Below are 24,735 nucleotides of genomic sequence, written 5' to 3' on the forward strand. Positions count from 1 at the left end.
GTCTTGACCAAGCCACTGCTTCCTACAGTACAGTACGTATTCAATACATAGCATATATTTGAAGTAAAAAGTTATTGGACTGTATTCACACTAGTGCTATATTAGCTATGTTAAAAGCCTGACAGAACACAAAAGAATTAAGTATTTTGAGCACATATAAGAGGGTGAGATGAGCAACTAGTTACATAAGTATGATGCCAGTCAGTCTCATCAGATGTCTAATCCCATAAAGAGTAAGCCTAATAAAAAAATGTGAATGATTATATATGTGGATTTGTCTAGATTAGACAAGTCTTCTAGGTAAAAGTTATTATCCCAGTTACGAGCATTGTCTGGATGTTCACCCAAGTCTTGCAAATAGCATTAATGGCTAACTCTAACACCAAATAGTGTAACTTCATCAAATTCAAACCATCCCAAAATTATACAGCATGTCACCTGCATACCTAATATAATTTAAGCATCTTTACTCAGTACTAGCACAAAAATCTAATAATTTTGTTGTTTATATTAGTAATAAAATTTCTCAAGAGGAAGTTATGTAAAAGCTTACTTTATATATATAGTGATGACAAATGCAAACAGCACCAGACGGAGAAGTCACAACCCGTAAATCCAGCCAAGCGTCCCCTGCAGAGTGTAACAATCCCTGGTCACGGTAATCTCCACTCAAATCCATTGGAGAATGCTCTAGGCCTGATAATTCAAGTGGCACGTTCAGCTGAAAAAGAAAAAGATTATTAAAGAGAAAATCTCAACAAACATCAAGGAAAATTACTACTATATGTACTACTACTGTACATACTGTATAGGTCTTTATTTTACTGTATAAATACGTATAAGCAAAGCAGGGCCTTGTTATCTCAGTACAGATTAGGTTAACTCTTGGTGAAATGCCATGTACAAGATGCAATCTGAATTGCCCAAAACATCTTTGTATTTTACATATTTATCAGAAATATATGTTTAAACAGCCTTAAAAAAGACAAAACAAAAATACGTAATTATAAACAATTAACATTAAGTATACGTTACGTACTGTAGTCCTCCCATACATAACAACTGATTAAAGATTTTTCACCTACTCAATATTTTATTAGTAAGCATAGATATTAAATGTGATACAATACGAAATTAAATTGACAGGGTCAACAGCAACAATATTGTTCTACTGGGAGAAATGCTGAATTGTTAAACATGACAAATTTTTTAATCAATTTGAATTTTTCATAGCTAACAAACCTGAGGTCTTAACAATAGGATAATTCTTCTAGCACCAGCTGGAAACCTGTTAAAAACGATCAAAGATTGTAAAGCAAGGAATCTGTGGCATATGGCAACTCATGCATACACGAGGTGGATGTTGGTCACTGACGTGGCTTGGAATCTATGCCTTATGCACAGGTGCCACATGTGATCATGTGTGTGGCATCAATGAGGATTCAGCAATCAGAGAGACATTACCCAATATGCATTATTCTTCTCTCTGGGTACCATGCTGAGCATTCAGATAACTTAGATAACTTTTGGACTGTCGATGATATTGAAAATCTTCAATGAACTCTAAACAATAGTGTCTGGTCCTAAGAATGACACAGGAATGAAGGCCAGTGTGGAAGGACTGGGATGAGAGCATAAACACTCGTACTCCAACCCTTGGACCTGTCCATCCCCTGCCTCTCAGTAATAGCCAAAAAGGTTAAAGGGACAGGTGAGTGGTCTTGGGAATCCCTGCTCGACTAAAAAAGACAGAGCCCTTCCCATACAAGAGGGGCAGTGGGCAGTTGTTAACCCACATTGACAACATCCTCACAGGTCAGGGAGAGCAGCCTGCTCATGCAAATATGGGTGGGGGCTGTCCCTCAAGTGTGCCAAAGCATCCTAAAAGTTAAAACCTCTACAGGAGAGAAAGAAGTGGGGACCACCTATATCTGGGTGATCTGCCTGAGCAGGGGAAATCATGACCCCTGGAATGCTCTCATTGCACAGTAGAAGGGGTGATAGGCAAGCACCTGGGCTGTGCAGAGGGTCCCACACCAGCAGTCCGAGAACCGTGGCTGGACCAGTTAGCCTTGCTAACTGGACTGGTATCACATAGAATGGAGAACCCAGGGGTAGAGGCTATACCTGTGCACGAAGCGACAGCCTCAGTGGTGCTTGCAATGTCACAAGCAAGAGCCCCATCGGCCCTCTCTGCATTGGAGGACAGACTGATGGAAGCCTATGAGACCTCCTGTGGGGAGAAGACATAGCAGCCTTCTTTTTCCTCCTCTTACAAGGGTTGATGTTGAAATGGAGGAGGCAGAAGCACCTAACGATGAAGATGAAGATAAAGATGAAGAGGACAATGCAATGATGACTTCCTTCTCCATTTCTACAACTTCTTGCTGAGCATAGGCAAGGTCTGACCAAAGCGAGCAAATGGAGGAGTACCTCCTTAAGGAGGAGAGTGACAGCTCCTCTGGGCACAGCATCCATGGTGTGTGTGGGGACTCCATGTAAGTGAGGGAAGTCTGAAAGCAAGTCAAGACAGTGACTTGAAAATCGTCACAGTTACTGTAGAAGCAGCTACAGGGCCATCTTACCAACTGAGAGGTGGCTAAGCAGAGGAGAAATTCTGGGCTTCCCTGAGAAAGCCAGCCAGGGAGTGCTTTAATTCCCTAAGTTTCTTGGCCTCCGTAGCACCTGAGAGAAAAAGTCAGGTTAGTGATTCTGAACACGACAACAGCTGAAAGCAAAGTGGTGTGCAGACTGACAGGTAAGCACAGCTTTCTCTTACCTGTCACTAGTTAACTATCTTGTCAGTAAGTTTAAAAAGCACAGAGTTCTTAGTTCCTTGTTCTCAATCAGCATATTTCTCATTTTCATATATTTTACTTTTGGATGTCAATTAACATTACACTGTAAGTGTTATCAACTTTTTCATTCTATATCTTATATATAATTTTCTATCCTTTTCATTTTCATATATTTTACTTTTGGATGTCAATTAACATTACACTGTACGTGTTATCAACTTTTTCATTCTATATCTTATATATAATTTTTTCTATCTTTTTTCATTTTAATCATATATTTTTACTTTGGATGTCAATTAACATTACACTGTAAGTGTTATCAACTTTTTCATTCTATATCTTATATATAAAATTTTCTATCCTTTTCATTTTCATATATTTTACTTTTGGATGTCAATTAACATTACACTGTACGTGTTATCAACTTTTTCATTCTATATCTTATATATAATTTTCTATCCTTTCATTTTCATATGTTTTATTTCTTTTTGGATGTCAATTAACATTACACTGTAAGTGTTATCAACTTTTTCATTCTATATCTTATATATAATATTCTATCCTTTCTTTTCCTTCTCCACAGGATGAAGTTTCTATATGCTTTCATTTTCATGTCCCTCTTTAATGTTTTCCTTCCCTCTTTCTCTACTCCAATTGCCTACACTGATTTTCAACTTGTATTACTGTAAAGCTTTCTTTCTTCCTCTTTCCATTGTATATTTATGATAAAAGAAAATGGGTGTACTATGAGTATACTTTACCGATTCCTTTTGTGTATTGATACTTGACCATAACTGATTAATTGTATGGTATCAGTATTACAAGAGGAATATATGTTTAATAATTTCTTGCTTCTATGGATTCTGTAAGTTTTATTGACTTACTGCATGTTGGCATAGGATACAGGATAGACTAGATAAGGTTAGGGGGTTCAAACATACCTAGTTTCAACATGATCATAATTGTGCAGGCCCCTTTGGCACTTCTATACTTCAGAAAGTTTACCTTCCATATGTCATTCATTCATTTGTTGCAAACTTCATATTAACACTGTCTTAAGTTGTAAGCTAGGATGATATTTCAATAAGCTGCTACTATTACATCATTAACATAATTAATGTCCTTAAATCAGATTTTCCATTTCAGGTGTTAGACAGTGTAATGATTCTCTCCTCTCTTCAGCTTTATACACATTCTACCCAAATTTTCACTTGGTCCAGGTACTCATCTGTGCCCTTTTCCATGAATTCCTAGGCTTTCCTACTGGTCTTTATCATACTTCCCTTTTTACTACTTTTCTGACCTTATTTGATACCTTATCAACCTTTTCTTTAAGTAAGCGCATTCATTATTTAGAGTATTTGAATTGGAAATATATTAACTTGTTATAATACGACAATTCATGGATTCTTGCATTTTGTCAATCCTTATAAACAAATCAAACTGAACTTAGGGTTTAACTCACAAAAACACCAACAAGGAACAATAATATAGTACTGTACTGTATTTATCAACTTTTGAAATATACTTAAATGTAATGAGAAAATGCAAATGCTTACCACAGTCTCATGAGGTTTGTTGGGATGAAACTGCAAGGCTGTAAGCATTGGGCGTGGTCTCATTTCATCCTCCTCACTCTCTCCTAAGATAGCAAAATACAACATAACTATAAAGTCCATCTATCCTACCTACTCAACTAGACAAATACATTTGATACTTAGTTCTATTCATCTAAAATTATTGCATTTCACTAATAAAAGAAAGGCAGACAATCAACAAAATTCATGTGCTTCTTCTACAGTTATTTTTGCAGCATAAATCCTCGATAAAAATAAATGGCACAAAACAAATGAAAGCAACCTCCAAATATCTGATGCCCAAAGAAACTCAACATTTACATACTTATTACGATAATATACCACTTAAATCGCATAATCCATAATTTAGTACATCTCTTCTACAATATTAATACACTGGAGTAAACAAAACAAAAAAGGGACAGATAAATCTGGTGCTTATTTCACAAAAAAAAAGTAATAAATATTAAGATCTATGAAGTACTATACTAAAAGTAGTACAATGGTTATAGTTTCCCTAAGAAAGCTATAATTTACAAACCTCCATAAGTGATAGCCTAAAATATGTAAAACTTAAAATCATTTCAACTTCCTTCATTACAAACCTTGTAATTTTAAGGAATCTGGCTTTCACAAACGGTAAACTTAGAAACTTCACTCGCCTTATTACACAAATTATCCTTCTTATCCAAGCACTTGAAGAGGAAATAGCTTCTCACATCCCAAACAGTCATCACAGATTGACTTGGTCTGCCCAGCCATAAAAAATTCCATGGATAAAACTCTGGTAATAGGGCAATTTTCCATGGCATATTCCAGTATAACCATGGGAGAGCTGACTTCATTATTTCCAAATATTTTGCTAACAGTCTTTTTCCATTTCCTTGTTTCCTTGTCTCCCAAACCTATGTGATCTGATAACTAACAAAGGTAAACACCTTTCCCATGACAACTGACTAGAAATATCTATTCTAACAACTGACTGGAATTATCAATGCTAAAAACATCAATTGGTATTAAATAGAACTGAATATGGAGATGCCTTGGACAGATACTTTGCACCAATCCAGATAGAACAGTGTATCACTAGCAGCTGGGCTCCTGTGGGCACCAAAATTGTTAGAAGACCCAGATCTACTTGCATGAGAGCTGCAAAATGGGAGGCTGGACATGAGTAGTGAAAAATATGACAGCAGAATTTCAAAGATCCATTTTGTATTGCACACCAATGCAGTCAATGGTGATGATTAAACCTCACCAGACATTGCACTGCACTCAGTAAACCACTAAAAAGTACTTCATTTCCCTTACCATGAATTAAGAGATTCTTTGTAAACTACTAAAATTGCATAAAATTCTGGAGTATGGACTGGTACCAGGCTGCAAAAAGAACCACTGTGCCAATTAGTATCTGGGAAAACAGCACCAAATCCATTAATGGCACCAGATTTGGAACACTGGGTACATACTGTACAGCATAAAACCTTCAAGTGTCAAACACATTCTAGTACATGTCTTCAAGCCTGAACACCCAGTAAATAGCAAAGGATACATTTCGACTGGACTAGAAGAAATGGAAGGTGATCTATCTTTTTTGCTCCAAAGTCCCAGAATTCAAAAGTTTTAAACAAACTGCTAACTTCCATGAAACTACCTACCTGGTGGCCCCAAATTAACCCAACATTTATTGGTTGTTTCTCCTACAACAATAGGTGAGTAAATCAATCCCATCGCCATCTGTTATCTTTTCTTTGACAGGAGGAGGAAAAATTGTCTGCTCACCATCCTTTCTGAGCCATGATCTTCATGTAAGGTTTTCCTAAATTTGGTCAACCATTTGATTATTCATCTAATACTGCCTTGCATCAGGTGCAGAACCACCGGTTTGAACGACATATACTAAGTTGCACCATCAGATGCCCATGCTCACTGGAATTGGTGTTGATTACACTGGAAGTTTTTAGCTCACTCCTCTGGTTCTTTGCACTACAAAGACCTGTCCAGGCAGCAAGAGCCAATATCAGCCATCACTTCCTGTTGTCCTTGGCCAAGAATGAGGACCTGGTGGACAGGAAATTTCCTATTTTCCTCCAAGAACTCAGTATTACAGATAAAACATCGCCTGGTTCAGTCACTCCAGGTATAACTAGATTGTCCTCTTTTCTTACACCCTACCATTAACAACCCGGTCTCACTGCACTGATCAAGATTGATCTTAGTGTACCTACTTAAAAAGGCAGCCCCCCACTCCATTCTCAAGTTACATGACAGTGAAAAGGTGTGCACCTTGCTTGCTTTCTTTGGAAACATCTCTTTCCAAGAAGTTTCCAGGTTTCTAGAGTGGTCATCACAGACAGTGCTCCTTAAACTGTATTGCCATGAGACTGAAGTAGTTTGGCATACTATGTCAGTAGGTGGTTTGGTCAGTTTCCAGGTCACCGCACCAACCTGCCCATACTCTCGGTTGGCGCTACTTGTGTGTGGACATACGTTAACTATGCATACAACTGCATTTTGTGTTGCAAAAAAATGAGGAAATGCAGTAAAAATTAAAATGAGAATAGCATAAAATTTAAATAAGAAAATCATAACCGTAACAACACGAAACAAAAGCTGTAGGAAGTTCTCCAATGCCAATGAGTGAGTTTGTGCGTTTGTTCATATGCCAGGCATACAACTGCATTTATCTTTTGGATTGTAAAAATAAAGACAAGAAAATACAGTAAAAATATACATGAAATAGCATAAAGCAAATTAAAAAATCATAAGCGTAACAACATGAACCAAAACAACCTGTATCAAGTTCTCCAACGTAAGCACTTGACTTTGTGCACTCGTGCATACCCTACATACACAATTGCAGTTATCTTTTGGGTTGTAAAGATATATAAAAAATACAGTAAAAATATAAATGTGAATAGCATAAAATATATAAAAAAAAATCCAAGGTTAAGATAATTGGAATCCTGACAGCCCTCCACTTAACATGTAAATGAACTTATTTGCAAATTCCAGCTATTCACCTTGAAAGTGGCAGTGATGAACTTTCTTGTGTAAGTCAGCAGAATTAACTGTTAACATTTATTGTGCCCGTTTCATTAAGATTTTAAATGATTTTAAGTTTCATTTAATATTTCTTTCTTCCTTATTAACCAACGTGTCCTGATTTACATTGTACTATTTTAAAGATAGGATGAGGTGGTTAACTGTTGGGTTAAGTGTATACAGTGGACCCCCCGTATTGGCGTTCTCCAGACTTGCGGACTCACACATTTGCGGATTTCTCTTGGGAACGTTTCCCTGCATTATTCGCGGAAAATTCACATATTTGCGGTATTTTTCTATGAGAAATATCCACAAATTCCTGTTTTTTTATCAATTTCATCATAAAATGCACTTTTGTGATAAAACTAATAAATAAACCAAGTATAAAAATTTTTAGCGGGTTTTTCTTGAGTTTTAACTAACAAAATAGGCTGTTTTTAGCATTTTTATAGGGATTCCAAACATTTGCGGGTTCTAACTATTCACGGGGAGGGGGTCTGGTACGCATCCCCCGCGAATACGGGGGGACCACTGTATTCTAACCTAACCAGTTAACCAGTTATCGGTACCAAAGCACCATAACCTCTGCGTTTCGGTTAATGGTGGTTTAGATTATCAGCTCCCTGTCGAGAATGGAACCCCTGCTGATAACCGGGACTGCCTACGTGAAAAACAAATACAATATCAATGAAAATTATTGAAAAGGTTAAATGAATTGTGGATAAGGGTAATCCTCCCACAGAAAATTTTTTTTTTTATTACAATTAGAATGTGAAACATCTGGGGGCTTCTTATATCTGTTCTTGCAGATATAAGAATATAATGAAATTTATGGTCTACTACTCTTTTTTTCTTCTTTTAGGAGGTACTGAAGCATCTAGGGCAATTTCTTGGCTAACAAAAGCTAATTATAAATAACTCATCAATTTGTCTTAACTACTAATAGTAGTAAGAAAATGCCATGATATAAATTACACAGGATAATGTTAAAAAGAATTTCTTTTCAAAAACCACTTAGTACGATGAAACAACTACATAAAAGAAAATAAAATAGTTGTCTCTTTTAGGAACCCACTGACACACTTAGAAAGAAGTGCACAAGTGTAAATTTAAAATATCTTGATTAGATAATTATCAAAGGCTTTAGATTATGAGAAATTATTCCCACTGAAAACTAAATCAGTGCACGAATATCTGTGGACAATTTACTCTTTGGCTTTTCATGAGTTAAATGAAATACAATAAATCACAGTTATTCTTAGCATTGTCTGACTTGCTCAGTAAGCTAATACATCTTATGAATAGCTCCATTCTTGAATTTGCAAGCATGCTATGTATATTCTCTGCTGCTACAGTGAGTACAATATCATAATTTAACATGGGAGTTTTTGGGAGTTCAAAAATGAAGAAATGAAAGGTACCAACTAACGATTTTAAAATGTGAATCAGGATGTGGATATAAGTTGAGGCACCAATAAACTTATAGATGAAGTAAGAGTACCCCTTCAGTGAGGCTACTCACAAGAGAATAAAACTCAGGACTTCTTTCATTTATTAATGAACCAACTCCCAATTAAAGATGCAGACTTCTAGGCAGTGAAATATGTCTGTACTTCATTTAGTCGTAGTTAATATCCAGAACAGAAGACACTGTACAATTACTCCAAATATTAAAGCATCTATAACAATAAAAACCTCCAAGAACAATGATAATGCAATGAATAACTTCTTACCTGAGCCCAAAGTTAATCCAACTTCAGGTGGTGGTCGATAATGGAGATAATATAAGTGATTATGACGAGGTTCCCACTGCGCCCATACAAATGAACGTACAACGGAGTCTGTTAATGGCTGGTCATCAACAACCCAAGAGGCACCATCTTTCAGACTTAGAGGGAAGGAATATATGGCGATAGCTGTAAAAACACAACAGTGGCTATTAAGTAAGAGGAGAGGAATATATGGCAATATCTGTAAAAATATAACAGTGGCTATTAAGTACCAGCCACAATAAAGACATTACAGTGGATGCCCCGTATTTGCGGACTCATACATTCATGGATTTCTCTCTGGAACATTTCTTCCCATTATTCGCAGGAAATTCGCCTATTCGCTGTATTTTTCTACGAGAAATATCCACTAATTCCTGATTTTTTTTATTAATTTCATTATAAAATGCACTCTTTGTGATAAAACTATTGAAAAAAACAGTATAAAAATTTTTAGCGGGTTTTTCTTGAGTTTTAACTAACAAAATATGATATTGTCATGATACAATAAAGTTTGTTCATACTTACCTGACAGATATATATATAGCTGTATTTCTCTGATGACCGACAGAATTTCAAAACTCCCGGCAAACGCAGTGGTCGGCCAGGTGGTTAGTACCCATTCCCGCCGCTGGGAGGCGGGCCTCAGGAACCATCCCATTTTCTATTCAGATTTTCTGGGCTCAGCTCGTGTCGCTGCGCGAAATATCCTTTAATCTATTATTTCTAGGGTAAATGTACTAACACATACCAGAGAATAAATAAATAAAGAAAAAGGTCAGTACAACTGACTCGCTCACCCTCCAAGAGGGTGTCGGTATGAACACTATGGCGAGTGAGACCACTACCACGAGCCGAATGCCAATAGAAATCTCCCACTACAAAATCCCCACAAGAGGAGAGCCGACCCACAGAGTGGGCAGCAACTACTACTACTCCATCCCATGCTGCCGACTGCTGCGCCTCTGGTGGCCATCCTTTTCAGTTAGCGCACACGCAGGGCTGCCATTCGTACGATAATTATCGTACATGTACGATTAAACAGCCTCTGGTACGATGTACGATACCAGATCCAACTATCGTACATTTTATACGATAATTCTGGCATTTGTTTATTTTCAGATGATTAAAAAGCATTTTTTTCAAGATTAAATGTTTCTAATTGAAAATTATGAAAATGTAAAGTGACAATTTCCCTTGGGATATGTAGATAATTGTGTTTTGAGATTATTGAGATAGGTAGGTTAATTGTATTGGTACCGTATGTATTTTCTTCACCCTCTACTCAATTACCAATTGCCGGGAGGTCATCTTATCGCTGACCCCTTTTAAGAGAGACATGAGACCATATTCTCTCTCTCTCTCTCTCTCTCTCTCTCTCCGTGGAACGAGGCAATTATGCTGATATTGTAAACATCCGATCCAAATGATCTGAGTGGGGATAATTTTGTTGTGTACGGTCAGTCTTTCCCTCTCGAATCCTGAATGCGAGATTGTTCAGTAAGATCATTATTTTTAAGACAAAAATAAGAAATAGTTTAAATACACAAACTGTTAATGGTGCTTTATTGGCCTCTGAGTGTATGAAAAACCAGGAGTCCTGCGTTATGTTTACGCCATCCAAAGGCATGCTTAGACGTAGGGTGACCAGGCATCCTCCTTTCTCCGTAACCTTAAGGAGGACGTAAATTTGCCCCCCTTTCTTGGGAGGCGAGAAATAAAAAAAATAATAAACAAGGTATCTTAAGAGGTATATATATATATATGTATGTATGTATGTATATAAACGATGCTGACGAAACTGAGGCTAAGGTCAGCAGACAGTTAGATAGAACACGAACTGTTTAGGTCCACCATCGGAAGTCCACAGTTGTCAGATCAGCGAGATATATCCATTCGGCCACTGCCATTCAGTCTTGATGGCAGGTAGCAAACGGTTTTTACTTTGGTAGTAATATCAAATCCAGCTTTGACAAGCTAAATTTCAACTGAAAAATAAGCTTGTTTTCCCCCCCTAGCCCTCAGAGGTTGCGTTGGAAATGCAAGAAATAGACCTCCATGCAATCAAGCTGAGAACACAAAATGGGTTTTATATGTAGTACAGGAATTTCAGTAAAATCAATTTTTTGTGTGTGTGTTAGCAGTAACAGTTACTGTCTATCTATGCAGCTCTCTCTCTCTCTCTCTCTCTCTCTCTCTCTCTCTCTCTCTCTCTCTCTCTCTCTCTCTCTTTATATTATATATAATATATATATATATCTATATATATATATATATATATATAGATACTATATATTATTATATCATATTATATAATATATATATATATATACATACAAACATGTGAGGTGTCCTCCTTTTTGGAAACATTTAGAAATGGCCACCCTACTTAAACGTTTAAAAACAGTTCACGGCTGTATGATAATGTAGCCTATAGTAAAAACTTTAAAAAAAAACAATTTTCTATAATTTTGGTAAAGAACATTTCTTAATTTGGTTATTGTTTTGCTATGCACAATGTATGAGTAGGGTTTCAGTTTCATATATTTATTCTCTGTAAAATGTCACATTGTTTTTTTTATAATGAGACAGTAGAGTTTGATTCATATTATTTTTGCCTTATCATAATAAATGTATAAAAGTTATACAGTATTATTTTGATACCAAGAAATGTTGATTACTGTAGAGCATAGTATAATGATAAAAGATACGATAATTTTTCACATGCATACGATATATTATACGATAATTTTGGGGGAAAAACGATAATTTTGAACCATCTGTACGATAAGTTGGCAATGAAAATCTGGCAGCCCTGCGCACACGGTACACACGTGCCCTTTTTTACTCTGTGTTTTTTGTGCCCTTTTCTTTGGATTTATTTATCATGGAGCGTGCAGCCATCGCAGCAGCTAAGTTAAGTACTCAGTGTTTATTGCTAATTGGTTTTTTCCGGCCCTGAGCCCGTATTTGCCGTTTTTTTAGGTATAAATACAAACTCTAGTCGGAAGCATGGCAGCATGGTTCTGCCTCGTGGTGGGTTCGTTCTTGGTCTCCCATACCCAGAACATCCCCTTACTTTAGTACGCTCTATTTTAATCGTCCGATTTGTTTTAGGGTACAGTCTACACGGTTTTGTCATGCATGCATGTCTTTTACCTTATGTAGGCTCCTTCTATCCAGACCCTAGCCACGGCTCTTAGTATCGGCCCCGGCTAGCTTTGAGTGGTAGACTTTCCTTCGGGTTAGTCGTACACTCCTGGATTTTTTCTCCTACTATTTTGTTTTCTTTCTTTCATGATTATTCATTTTAACTATATTATATTATATTATATTATATTATGTTTAGGTTAGTGTAGGCGTCTGGCTTCATTTAGCCTAGGTTATGGCCCATAGGGCCTATATGCTACCGCTCTTCAGTTCGGTTGCTTCCCGATAGCATCTCTCTGATCAGCCGGTTGTGTTTTCTAGGCCTTATTGTTTCATTGTTTTGTACTTACCGCCCCGTGGTCACTACGTGATCACGGAGCAGCCAGACGCCTGTCCAGTCATCTTCCCCCCTCCCGCTCTTCCATAGAGTCGGGGGGTGGGTCGGTCTACCCATGCTCGCTCCGCATACCCGAGCCTGCCTCCCTCTCCCCCCCAGGCGGAGGGAGTAGAGGGACGGGACAGACCCAGACTGGACTCGACCTCTCCAGCTTCTCGGTCCGGCCGGATGGTAAGGTGGGGGGACTGGCCTTTCCCCCCTCCGTCGCTACTCCGTCGCTCCGTTGCTAGCCCGAGTCTGTATGTCCTCTCGCCCTTTCCCACCTTACTGGGGCTCCTTTACTACCGGAGCCCTGGCATCCAGCGGAAAGGTGCTAGTCCACCCAGCAGGGTGGACCGGGACATACAGTTGGTCTCTTCTAACCACTCCGTCTCGCTGAGTCACGACACTCCGCCACGCACTGGACTTAGTCCGGTACGTTCGAATTTTATAGGTTTAAGATCTGTTATGTTAAACTAGTAAGTTTATCTTAAGCTACCTTAAACCATCCCCCCTCCCTTACCTGTCTCACCGGATCTCTCCGGGGTTATAGCCTATTCAGGCGTTAAGGGAGGGGTTATGCCCAAATTTTTTCCGAGCTCCGGCATGCAACGGAGTTCTTCTGTCCTTTAGCCTGTAAGTGATAGCCTTTAAGATACTCATGTGTCTTTTCACTTACAGACCACCAACTGTGAGCATCCGGGATGCGCCGCCACACTTCAAGACCCATGTGGACATGAAGTTTGCCGGTCCCATGCTCCATGCGCGACTCCGCACGGGGACATCCAGGTCTGGTATCACGAGACATGCACCATCTGTTATGATCTGGTGAGCCAGCTCTTAGACGGGGTAAGTATTCCAACTCCGTTAACTGGTCCTCATTTTGTTATAGTTCTTAAGTTTTTTACATTAAATCTTCCAAACTTAAGATAAAATTCATGGGGTTTTGCAGCCCCTATAATTTTAAGTTAAGCTTTTAATTTAGTTTTAGTTTTAAGTTTAATCTTAAAATCTAATCAATACCCTCTCTTCCAGGCTCCGGCTGTGAGGGATACCGCACTGGCAACCCTGCGGGCCTGGGTCGGCGGTTTTGGGAAGAACGCCGCCAAGGGTATGCCCTACATTCTTGAAAAGAAGTTGGCGGTACTGATCTTCCCCGGAGGCAAGGCAACAGGCTACGTCGACCCAGCAGAGGCGGCCCCGACTATCGCTTTCATTCAGCAACAGCTGGCTGCCTCGTTGACAGATCAAGGCCAGGACATCTCCTCGGAAGTCGCGACGTTGGACATTAATATTGAACCTATGGTAGGTGTAGACGACCTGTTGGTCGAGGTAGGTACGTTGGACGCCCAAGGGATGCCCTTGGGTGCCACTGGATCTTCTACCCCTGCAACCTCTCCATCCTTCCAAGGCTTTACAGGTACAGAATTATATACTTCTCCTGACGCTTCTGTTAGACCCAAGGTCAAAGGTCAAGCAGTAAAAACCTTGACGAAGACGTCGTCGTCGTCTAAAAAGACGGCGTCGGCGTCATCTTCTTCTCGTAAGTCTCCGGCTAGAAATCCCGGAGCAGAGAGATCTAAAGCTTCTGGGTCCGGCTCTAAGTCCTCTAGGAGTAGATCCTCCAGGGAGAGATCACACACTCCAGCGGAGTCGACAGTTCCACTACCTTTGGTTCCGGTTCAGAGCCACCCTTCCACCTCCGCAGCAGCTCCGGCTTTGGATTCCAACGCTGGTCTGTTGCAACAAGTGGGCGATCTGGTTGGTTCTCTGAAAACCAGCATGGAACAAATGATCTCCCGGTTGTCTGATAGGATCACCTCTCAGGACAACATTATAGCCGGACTGAGCCAAGCTCCACTAGCCTCTCCCCCACCTTTCAGCACAGGGGGAGCCCGATTACCCCCGTATGACTCTCTACCTCCGTTCTCAATGAACAATCCTTGGAGAGTAGCGTCATACGCCCCCTTCCAAGACGGGCTTATCTCTATCCCGGAATGTGGAATCGGAGGATTGAAGACTTCGAGTTCTACCCGGAAGACCTTCAGCCTCCGTTCATCGGCTACGCCGTCTCACCGCCTCGGCCTGACTCGGGACGATAAGGTACCGAAAGAGACAGTCCTCTATTCACGAGACCAGGCTCAGAGAGAATGGCTCAGGTGTCTAGAGGACATGGATTGTTCCAATACGAAGATTCAACCATTTAAGAGTCCTTTTACGATCTTTACAATGGAAGAGAGTACCCCGCTCCCTTTCTTGACAAAGATCGCGACAACCACCATTCCAGCAGCCCAGAAGGGGGATTCGATGCCTCAGCTGAAGGAAGCAGACCCTACGTCTCCTTTACTTCCCTCAGCCGGTGAGTTGTGGGAAGATTTGCCCAACACCTTTTCAGCAGGCAAACTCAAACCAGACTGTGCTATGGAGCAGTTTGGTGAGAAGCTACCTAGGCTTCCAGATAGCCTTATTCAGGCGGAATTCGATGCCAAATCGAGGTTAGCCAGGTCTATTAATACCATGGCCATGACCGAGGCGGCTACCATTGCCTATGGTTCTGAGCCACTCTTTAAGCTTCTTACCAAGTCTCTGACTCAAACGGTGCAGTCGGATATGTTTGAGTTCGCCACGGCTAGGACGAACTGTAGGAAACATGTCCTCCAAGAAGCAACAATTCGGCACGAGCCGAATAAGTTGCTTACATCAAGCATCTGGGGAGCAGACCTCTTCCCAGAGAAGATGGTGAAGGAGGTCCAGGCAGAGGCTACGAGATTGAACCAAAGCCTTAAAGATCGTTGGGGTCTTACGGCCAAGAGACGCCAGGATCAAGGGGTTAAGGGTAAGGCTCAAAGGAAACCCAGACGTTTCCAGCCCTACCAGAAGAAACAGCCACGCTTTACTCAGCAGGTTCCAGCTGTCCCGTTGGTGCAAGCAGCCCAACCTTCTACCTCCAAGGCTCAGTCGCAGCCAATCTATGTTATCTCCCCTCAGCCTCAACCCTCCACCTCTTACGCTCTCTCTCCAGCCTACAATCAGGTCTTCGAGGGTCAGGCTTCCCAGAAGTATGACCGCTCGGGTAAGGGAGGCAGAGGTAAGCGATCCTTTCGTGGGAGAGGATCGGGAGGGCCCTTTAATAGAGGAAAGCATTTCAGGGGAGGCCGAGGAGGCTACCAAAACCAATGAGGATTTTCAGGTAGGAGGGAGGCTGTTTCACTTCCGCCACCGGTGGAACTTCAGCAAGTGGGCGCAGAGCATTGTGTCAAAAGGCCTGGGTTGGAGCTGGATAGCGAACCCACCCCATCCAGACCTTTCCGCCAACTTCCATCCAAAGAATTGACGGAGTATGCGGAGGACCTCCTTCAGAAAGGAGCTATAGCGAGAGTCAACAGGTTAAAATTTCAAGGTCGCTTATTCAGCGTGCCAAAGAAAGGCTCACAAAAAAGAAGGGTAATCTTAGACTTGTCCCGCTTAAACTTAGCCATTCGCTGCGACAAGTTCAAGATGCTCACGATCTCGCAGGGTGCGGACCTTACTTCCCCGTGGGGCCGTCGTCCACCACCTCTATCGATCTTACAGACGCTTACTATCATATCCCTATTGCAAGACACTTCCGTCCGTATCTGGGCTTCAAGATAGGAGACCAGACATTCTCCTTCAAGGTAGTTCCTTTCGGGCTCAACGTAGCACCCAGGGTGTTCACGAAGCTGGCGGAAGTAGTAGTTCAACAACTAAGATCGCAAGGGGTTATGGTAGTAGCGTATCTCGACGATTGGTTGATCTGGGCTCCAACAGTCGAGGAATGCCACAGAGCAACACTGAAAGTGATTCAGTTCCTGGAATATCTAGGCTTCAAGATAAACAGGACCAAGTCAAGACTCACTCCAGAGTCAAACTTTCAGTGGCTGGGCATTCAATGGAATCTATCCTCCCATACTCTGTCGATTCCATCAGCCAAGAGGAAAGAAATAGCGAAGTCAGTCAAGCAATTTCTGAGTCACAAACTTGCGTCAAGAAGAACTCAGGAAAGGATCCTGGTTCACTCCAGTTTGCATCAGTGACAAACATCTTGATGAAAGCCAAACTGAAAGACCTAACCAGAATCTGGCGCTCACGAGCAAATGTCAGGTCCAGGGACAAATTATCCTCAGTCCCTCAGATTCTACGGAATCGACTCCGCCCGTGGGCGAAAGTCAAGAACTTATCGATATCAGTGCCCCTTCAGTTTCCTCCTCCGGGGATTACCATCCACACAGACGCTTCATTAAGCGGTTGGGGAGGATATTCCCAGTTCAAGAAAGTTCAGGGAACTTGGTCACCTCAGTTCCGTCAGTTCCATATAAACGTACTGGAAGCAATGGCAGTGTTCTTGACTCTAAAAGGTTACGTCCGCCAAAGTACTCCCACATAAAGCTAGTCTTGGACAGCGCAGTGGTAGTACATTGTATAAACAGAGGAGGCTCCAAATCACGTCATCTAAATCATGTCATGGTAGCCATCTTCTCCCTGGCGGACAAGTTCAGTTGGCACCTCTCCTCCACCCATATAGCTGGAGTGAGAAACGTCATAGCAGATGCTCTATCCCGATCAGTACCTCTAGAGTCGGAATGGTCACTGGACAACAGTTCGTTCCAATGGATTCTTCAGAGAGTTCCAGGCCTACAAGTGGATCTCTTCGCATCTCAAGCGAACCACAAACTCCCATGTTATGTGGCCCCCAACCTGGACCCTCTGGCCTATGCCACGGACGCCCTTCGGCCCTAGACTGGAACAACTGGGAGAAGATTTATGTCTTTCCTCCAGTGAATCTTCTCATGAAGGTACTGAACAAACTCAGGACATTCAAGGGTCAAGTGGCTCTAGTAGCCCCAGACTGGCCGAAGAGCAATTGGTACCCTCTAATTCTGGAACTGGGTCTTCGCCCTCTTCGGATTCCCAGTCCCAGGCTCTCCCAGTCAGTACAAACGAAGACTGTGTTCGCTTCCTCAGGAATTCTCAAAACCCTAACTTTATGGATTTCATGAAGTTTGCAGCGAAAAGGAATGCGAATATTGACCCTCAAAATATTCTCTTCTTGGAATCCGATAAAAGAGATTCAACTTTGAGACAGTATGATGCTGCTGTCAAAAAGTTAGCAACCTTCCTGAGAGAATCAGATATAGAATCATGACAATCAATTCAGCTATATCCTTTTTCAGATCTTTATTTGAAAAAGGCTTAGCAGCTAGCACCATTACGACAAACAAGTCAGCCTTGAAAAAGATTTTTCAATTTGGTTTCAACATAGACTTGACAGACTCCTACTTCTCGTCTATTCCCAAGGCGTGTGCTAGACTTAGACCTTCTGTAAGGCCTACGTCAGTATCATGGTTCTTAAACGATGTTCTAAAGCTGGCTTCAGAAACTGATAATGACACATGTTCTTTTATAATGCTCTTAAGAAAAACTCTATTTTTATTAAGCTTGGCCTCAGGAGCTAGAATTTCAGAACTGTCGGCATTATCCAGAGATCGGATCATATTCAGTTCCTTCCCACAGGGGAAGTGCTACTTCTCCGGAACGTAGTTTTTATAGCTAAGAATGAAGATCCTTTGATGAGGTGGGAACCATAGAAGGTACTACCCCTTCCACAAGATGTATCTCTTTGCCCAGTTTCGACCTTACGAGCCTTTCTGTCTAGGACCTCCTCATCCTCATCGGGTCCTCTCTTTAAGAGAGAAAAAGGTGGTACTTTATCTATTAAAGGCATCAGGCAACAAATCCTGTACTTTATTAAACAAGCCAATCCTGACTCTTTTCCAAAAGCACATGATGTCAGGGCAGTAGCCACCTCAATTAACTATTTCCAACATATGAACTTCGATGAGTTGAAAAAATATACTGGATGGAAATCGCCGACAGTATTTAAACGTCATTACTTAAAGTCCTTGGAAGCTCTGAAATTTTCAGCAGTAGCGGCGGGTAACATAGTTTCCCCCGACTCTGCCTAATCTTTAGTAGAAGATCCAGTCCTCCTTTCTACCTGTCTCACCCAGCAGTTCGTCTATTCCTGCCTTGTTCATCTACGGTTACCTTGTGTCTTAGCTGCTTTTATGATGATATGGTGGGTGTCCCTTATTTTTTTGCTAGGGGCACTCACAATCGATTGTATATATTGATCTCTTGGATGTGATCCCCTTATTTTTATGCTAGGGGATACATCTTATTTGTAATGGTTACGGGTTTTGTATATTAAGTTATATACATTCCTTTATATGTTATTATTATTGAAGTTTGTTTTGTTCGACTTATTGTCTTAATTGCTCTAGAATTTTTGATACATATCATTACACAGATACCATTTCTGAACATATATGCCATATTAGCCCTGTATATATGTAAATTACCTTAAGTTAAGAAATATTATTAGAATTAAGTTTAATTTAAGCAATATTTCTATTTTGTATCATTGTGTATATGTATCTTTATTAGCAATTATATTCTTTTATTTTATTTTATCTTTTATTTGAGACCTCTTTTTTGTTTTGTTGAATTTTATTTACAATCTTGTGCTATTTCTCTGGTACGATTTCGCGCAGTGACACGAGCTGAGCCCAGAAAAGGGATTTTGACGTAAGGAAAAATCTATTTCTGGGCGATTGGCTCGTGTCGCCAGCGAAATCCCGCCCTACCCATCCCATCACTCAAGATTGTCTGCTAACTTCAGGATGGCCACCAGAGGCGCAGCAGTCGGCAGCATGGGATGGAGTAGTAGTAGTTGCTGCCCACTCTGTGGGTCGGCTCTCCTCTTGTGGGGATTTTGTAGTGGGAGATTTCTATTGGCTTCGGCTCGTGGTAGTGGTCTCACTCGCCATAGTGTTCATACCGACACCCTCTTCGGAGGGTGAGCGAGTCAGTTGTACTGACCTTTTTCTTTATTTATTTATTCTCTGGTATGTGTTAGTACATTTAACCGCCCTAGAAATAATAGATTAAAGGATATTTCGCTGACACGAGCCAAATGCCCAGAAATAGATTTTTCCTTACGTCAAAATCCCTTTTTTATACCACTGTCCCCTGAGGGGAGGTGGGTGGGTACTTGATTATATATATCTGTCAGGTAAGTATGAACAAACTTTATTGTATCATGACAATATCATTTTGTTCATAACACTTACCTGGCAGATATATATATAGCTGACTCCCACCCTTGGGGGTGGGAAGGGACAGAATAGAAGGAATTTTGGAAACCACCTTCAAGTGCAGATGATTGACATCTTGGTTCCTTACCTGTTAGCATAGCTGACTTCGTGATTACTGTCACCAAAGCCTGCTTCTGCTTTACTAGAGTTACCAACAAGGTAGTGACCTGCGTAGTTGGTGCGCTCTAGATGATCTGTCAACGGGAGCATGACCACAATGTGACTAGACCATATGACCATACCATGAGGACTAAGAAGTAAAATATATCACCACCTGACCAACCTAGCCAGAGTTAAGGATATTTAACTAAGGCTTAAGGATTGAGAAGTCCGCCACTGGCGGTCGACCCAACAACTATAAATAACAACTCTTCCTAACCATTTTCTATAGGATAGGAAGAGTGGTACTTCTTGCCCCCAAGATTGTGTCTGCGGACACGTATGGCCCTAGCGAGCAGCAAATCTTATATTCTATCTTCACATCCCGCAGGTATTGTGAAGTGAACACAACGTTGCTTCGCTAAAACGTGGCACTCAGGATGTCACCAAGTGCCATTCTCTATTGAAATGTTTCCGAGACCGCGCCCTCACCTCGTGAACATTCAGTTTAAAAGATTTCAAATCTTTGTCCAAACATGACTACTGAGCCACTTTGAAAGAACTCCTTAACAATAACGCCAGGGTGTTCTTTGACATGGGCAAGTCTGGTTATTACGGAACACCGCAGATTGTCCGAAGGACCTTGACTTTCTTAGTTTTATCTAGATAAAACTTGAGAGACCCGACAGGGCACAGGACTCTCTCTGGCTCTTGCCCAATAATTTATACCATCCCCTTGACTTCCAAGCTCCTGGGCAAAGGGTTAGACGGGTTCTCGTTCTTAGGCAGAACGGAAGGTTTAGATAACACACCGCCTTATGTTCCCTAAAACCAAAAAAAACGTACTGAATGGTGGCTTAAAACTTCCCTAACCCTTCATAGCTAGAGTGGTTAGAAAAATTAGCCTTTCTGGTCCCATGCTTTAAGTTCACAGAAAGGAGAGGATCGAAATTCTTCGACATCGAGAACTTCAGACTACATCCAAGTTTCATGCCAGAATCTTCGATCTAGACAGTTTCGAGACTTCCACAGACCTTAAATATTGTGAAGGGCTTTATTGTTTGACAGATCCAAATCTCTAAGCCCAAATGCCATCAACCACATACTCCCGTATTTGTAATAATCAGGATTTACAATTTAGTCCTTTCTTCAGACGGAAAGAGAAGACTGTAATGCAATTCACAGAGATCGAGGCGAAAGAACACTATTAATTCCTACACCATTTCCAAAATCAGCCCACTCCGATTGGTATAAAGCAAAATAGGCAGCACTCCTTTGCCTTGGCAATGACATTTGTCATTAGTTTTGAAAAAACCTCTCGTTTCGGTCAACCTTTCGACAGTCTGAACTCCGTCAGACTTAGGGTGGAGAGGTTTTGCTATACCTCTCAGAGTGACGCTGTTAAAGTAAACCGTGACCTCTGTGAATTTATCTTCTCGAAGGCTCTCATAGGGCAATCAATGTTCTTGGGCGAACAGTGTTCTTCTCGTTCCCTCTGACTTCAAGAATCAACTTATTACATCCCCAGAGTTTGAAATCGGGGAAAAGAGACTACACATCCATCCCCGTTCAATATACATAGGATGGCGTCTATTGCTATCGCTCCCAGATCGAGAATAGAGAGCAGAGTAGAAGAAGCCTCTTCATCCTAAACATTGCGAAGAGATGTAACAAAGGACTTCCCTAAATTCTCAACAACTCTCTATATACTTCCAATCGAAGATTCTATTCGGATGTCATTATTTATTACCGTCGATCGAGAAGATTCGTACGGACTGTGTGCAATCCTGTAACGAACCTCTTGAGAATCGTTACATTCATGTCTATTTTCATAACAGGCTCTCTACCATTAACTTGAACAGGGATCGAGAGAGAATTTCTCGATAGTTCTTGAAAGACAAGAGAGATGTGGTATTTGTCAGAGTTGATCTATTCCTTCAGGACAATTTAGGACGACCAAATTGCTTACAATTCTTTCAGAATATGTGCCAGGACATCTGACACTCTCTAGAGATGTCTGGTACTTTTTCGCTATCACCTGAGGTGTTACCTGAAGCATTGCAAGATATTCAGAATCGTTTCTAGATCTTGGATATTATTCCATTTTTTGGTAGGGAAAAAAATAAAAAAAAAAAAAACGTGGACAGGTCTGAATTGCAGTCTATTCAGGGAAACAAACTTCTTCAGGGAGGAAATGGTCCCCAGCAGACTAATTCCTTCCCCTACCGAGCATGCTTCCCTCCGTAATAAGGCTGCGCTCTGCCTAAGCAGGAGAGCCTTAATATAGTGCTATGCCGCGGTAGACTCTTATAGAATCCTGTAACATTGCGGTAAAGGGCACCGAAAGGATTAGGAGATATCTCTGTTAAAAATTGTTTCGCCAATGAAGGCAAGTGTTTTTAATAAATGCATGTTATAATTCCCTTCAATTCTAGGCTTAAAGTCCACGATTGTAGGGCAGAGATACGGTTAGTCAATCAATCCTTCGGGAGAGAGAGACGTAACATACCGAGCATGACAGCGCACTACTTGGTACTGAGTTGGTGACTTGGTGTGCCGACGTTCACCTTCTTGCACTAGTAAGTCTGAGTTGCCAGCTACCCTATTCTACAAAAGAATAGGTTTGTTATCATTTGAGCCGGAAGAAACTCTCAAGATACATCTTTAAGCGAAACAGGATTCGCTAAATACAGAAGTTGAGTCCGCGTTGTAGTAACACTACTCTTAATATCCAAAATGTTAAATCGGAAACTCCTGGAAGGTTGCAGAGAGTACCGATTAAAAATACTGCGTCATCCACAGTGAAAGCAGCATTGATTCATCGTCACGCACTAATCTGCCTGCGTTACCATCTACTCCCTTCTACAAAGGAAGAAGTTTGTTATTATTATCTAGCAGAAGAAAAACTCTCAAATAAGCATATTTAAGCGAAATAGAATTCGCTAAATGTAGAAGCTGAGTTGATGTTGTAGTAACAATACCTTTTAGCGTTGTCCTTACCCCGGAAACTCTTGGAAGGGAGTGCATGTTATAATTCTCCCCAATTAAACACAACTTGAATAACAGTCCTTTCGGTTGCCATCCATAGAAGAAGCTACGATATGCGTATATGACCTGAACCATACAGTACTAATATAACGCAAAAATAAAATACATAAGTATTATAGCCACTTGGACAGCTAATTCTCTACTACATTCTTTCCTCAACAAGGAAGAGAGAGAATGGAAAACGACTGTTTTCGTTCTCTTCGTCAAGAGAATGAATTAATGTTGTTCAAAGGAGATCCTCCAATGAGAACCGAGGAACGAAAAAGACAATTCAAGCTTCCGATGCCATTGGAATTAAGACTTCATGGACGTCTTCTACAAGTCTTTTCTCTTGACGAATCTCTTACTAATGAATAAGAGCTTTTCCGAATCTTGTCAATGAGAGCTTATCCGCTTAAACAATAAAATGTTATCAAAATCTTTATCAATGAGAACTAACCCTTGTACGGGATAAAGAATTTCTTTTTGTCAATGAGGGTTCGTCCACTTACTTTGACAAAACCTTTATTGACAAACCATTAGTATCTTACTATATGGGAGAAATCCACATACCTGACAGAAAATAATCCAGGATGTGAAGGACGACAAGCGTCCTTAAAAATTTTCTTGACGCATAGGACGCCTAGAGTCCTCAAAAGCGTCCTGTATAGCGTTCTGATCCTGCATAGCATCCTGATGAGAAGGACGATGAGCCTTCTTAAAATGCTCTCGACGCTCAGGACGCCTGGCGTCCTCAAAAGCGTCCCGACGTGATGGACGTCTTGTCAAAGCATCTCTATTTCGATATAGCGTTATAGAACGCCTCGCGTCCTCAAAAGCGTCCTGACGTGATGGACGCCTTGCCAAAGTATCTTTAATTCGATATAGCGTTGTAGGACGCCTAGCGTCCTCAAAAGCGACCTCATCTACGACCTGACGTGATGGACGTTGTACTAAAACTCCTCTAATTCTATCCTGAGAAGTAGGACGCTTTGCGTCCTCAAAAGCGTCCTCCTCTGCGTCCTCATATAGCAACCTGTCGTAACATCTAAGTCGTTCAATATCTTCTGAACCCATGATGCGACTTCTTAGTCTTGTTTGCAACGTCGAGCGTCCTCATGAGCGTCCTGAAAAGCATCCTGACGAGTAAGGCGTTTCTTGTGTTTAGTACTTTCCTCTCGTTCTTGAACACCAAGATCATTCTACTCCAACTCGACGTCGAAACTATCCTTTTGAACGTTCTTCGACTCTTGGTAAAGACGATGGTCGCCTGTGCGACATCTATTGTCTTTGTCTCCTTTGCCGATACTTCTAGAGAGACTATCAACAAGAGTGCTTATGCGCTCCTGAATGAGTCTAAGAGGTCTAGAAGGCGACGAATTCGGAGAGGACGAAGAACGCGGAGAATAAGAAGGAAAACGTCTAGATTTCTTTACGGGTAGACATAGATCTTTCTTACGATGTCTCGATCTTAATTCTTTCTTTGCGAAAAAGGCATCTAACTATTGTTGAATTGCTACTAGGCCCTTCTTGGATGGTGCAGATCCATACGAAGTTATCCTTTGAGAAGAAGATGGGCGAAGGGACGCCCTCTTCCTTCTCTCCGGACTCGAATCAGGACGCCCCGAAAGCGTCCTTTCTGTGGGATACTAACTTCGAAGTTTTCCGGGGAAAAACGAAGCGTAAATCGAGGCGGAGGACTTACTCGATCTTACCCGA

At 41.0% G+C, this 24,735-nt stretch overlaps 1 protein-coding gene across 1 annotated transcript in view; it reads right to left on the reverse strand.

Annotated features, from left to right (window-relative positions):
• Positions 1-24,735, reverse strand: part of LOC135219961 (protein pigeon-like) — a 198,669-nt gene that overhangs the window by 127,933 nt on the left and 46,001 nt on the right. Inside the window, 3 exon segments of the mRNA XM_064257205.1 lie at positions 554-721; positions 4,358-4,440; positions 9,154-9,336. Coding sequence (XP_064113275.1) covers positions 554-721; positions 4,358-4,440; positions 9,154-9,336 — 434 coding nt within the window.

This window comes from Macrobrachium nipponense, chromosome 1 (genome assembly GCF_015104395.2).
Source record: "Macrobrachium nipponense isolate FS-2020 chromosome 1, ASM1510439v2, whole genome shotgun sequence".
Taxonomy (NCBI): domain Eukaryota; kingdom Metazoa; phylum Arthropoda; class Malacostraca; order Decapoda; family Palaemonidae; genus Macrobrachium; species Macrobrachium nipponense.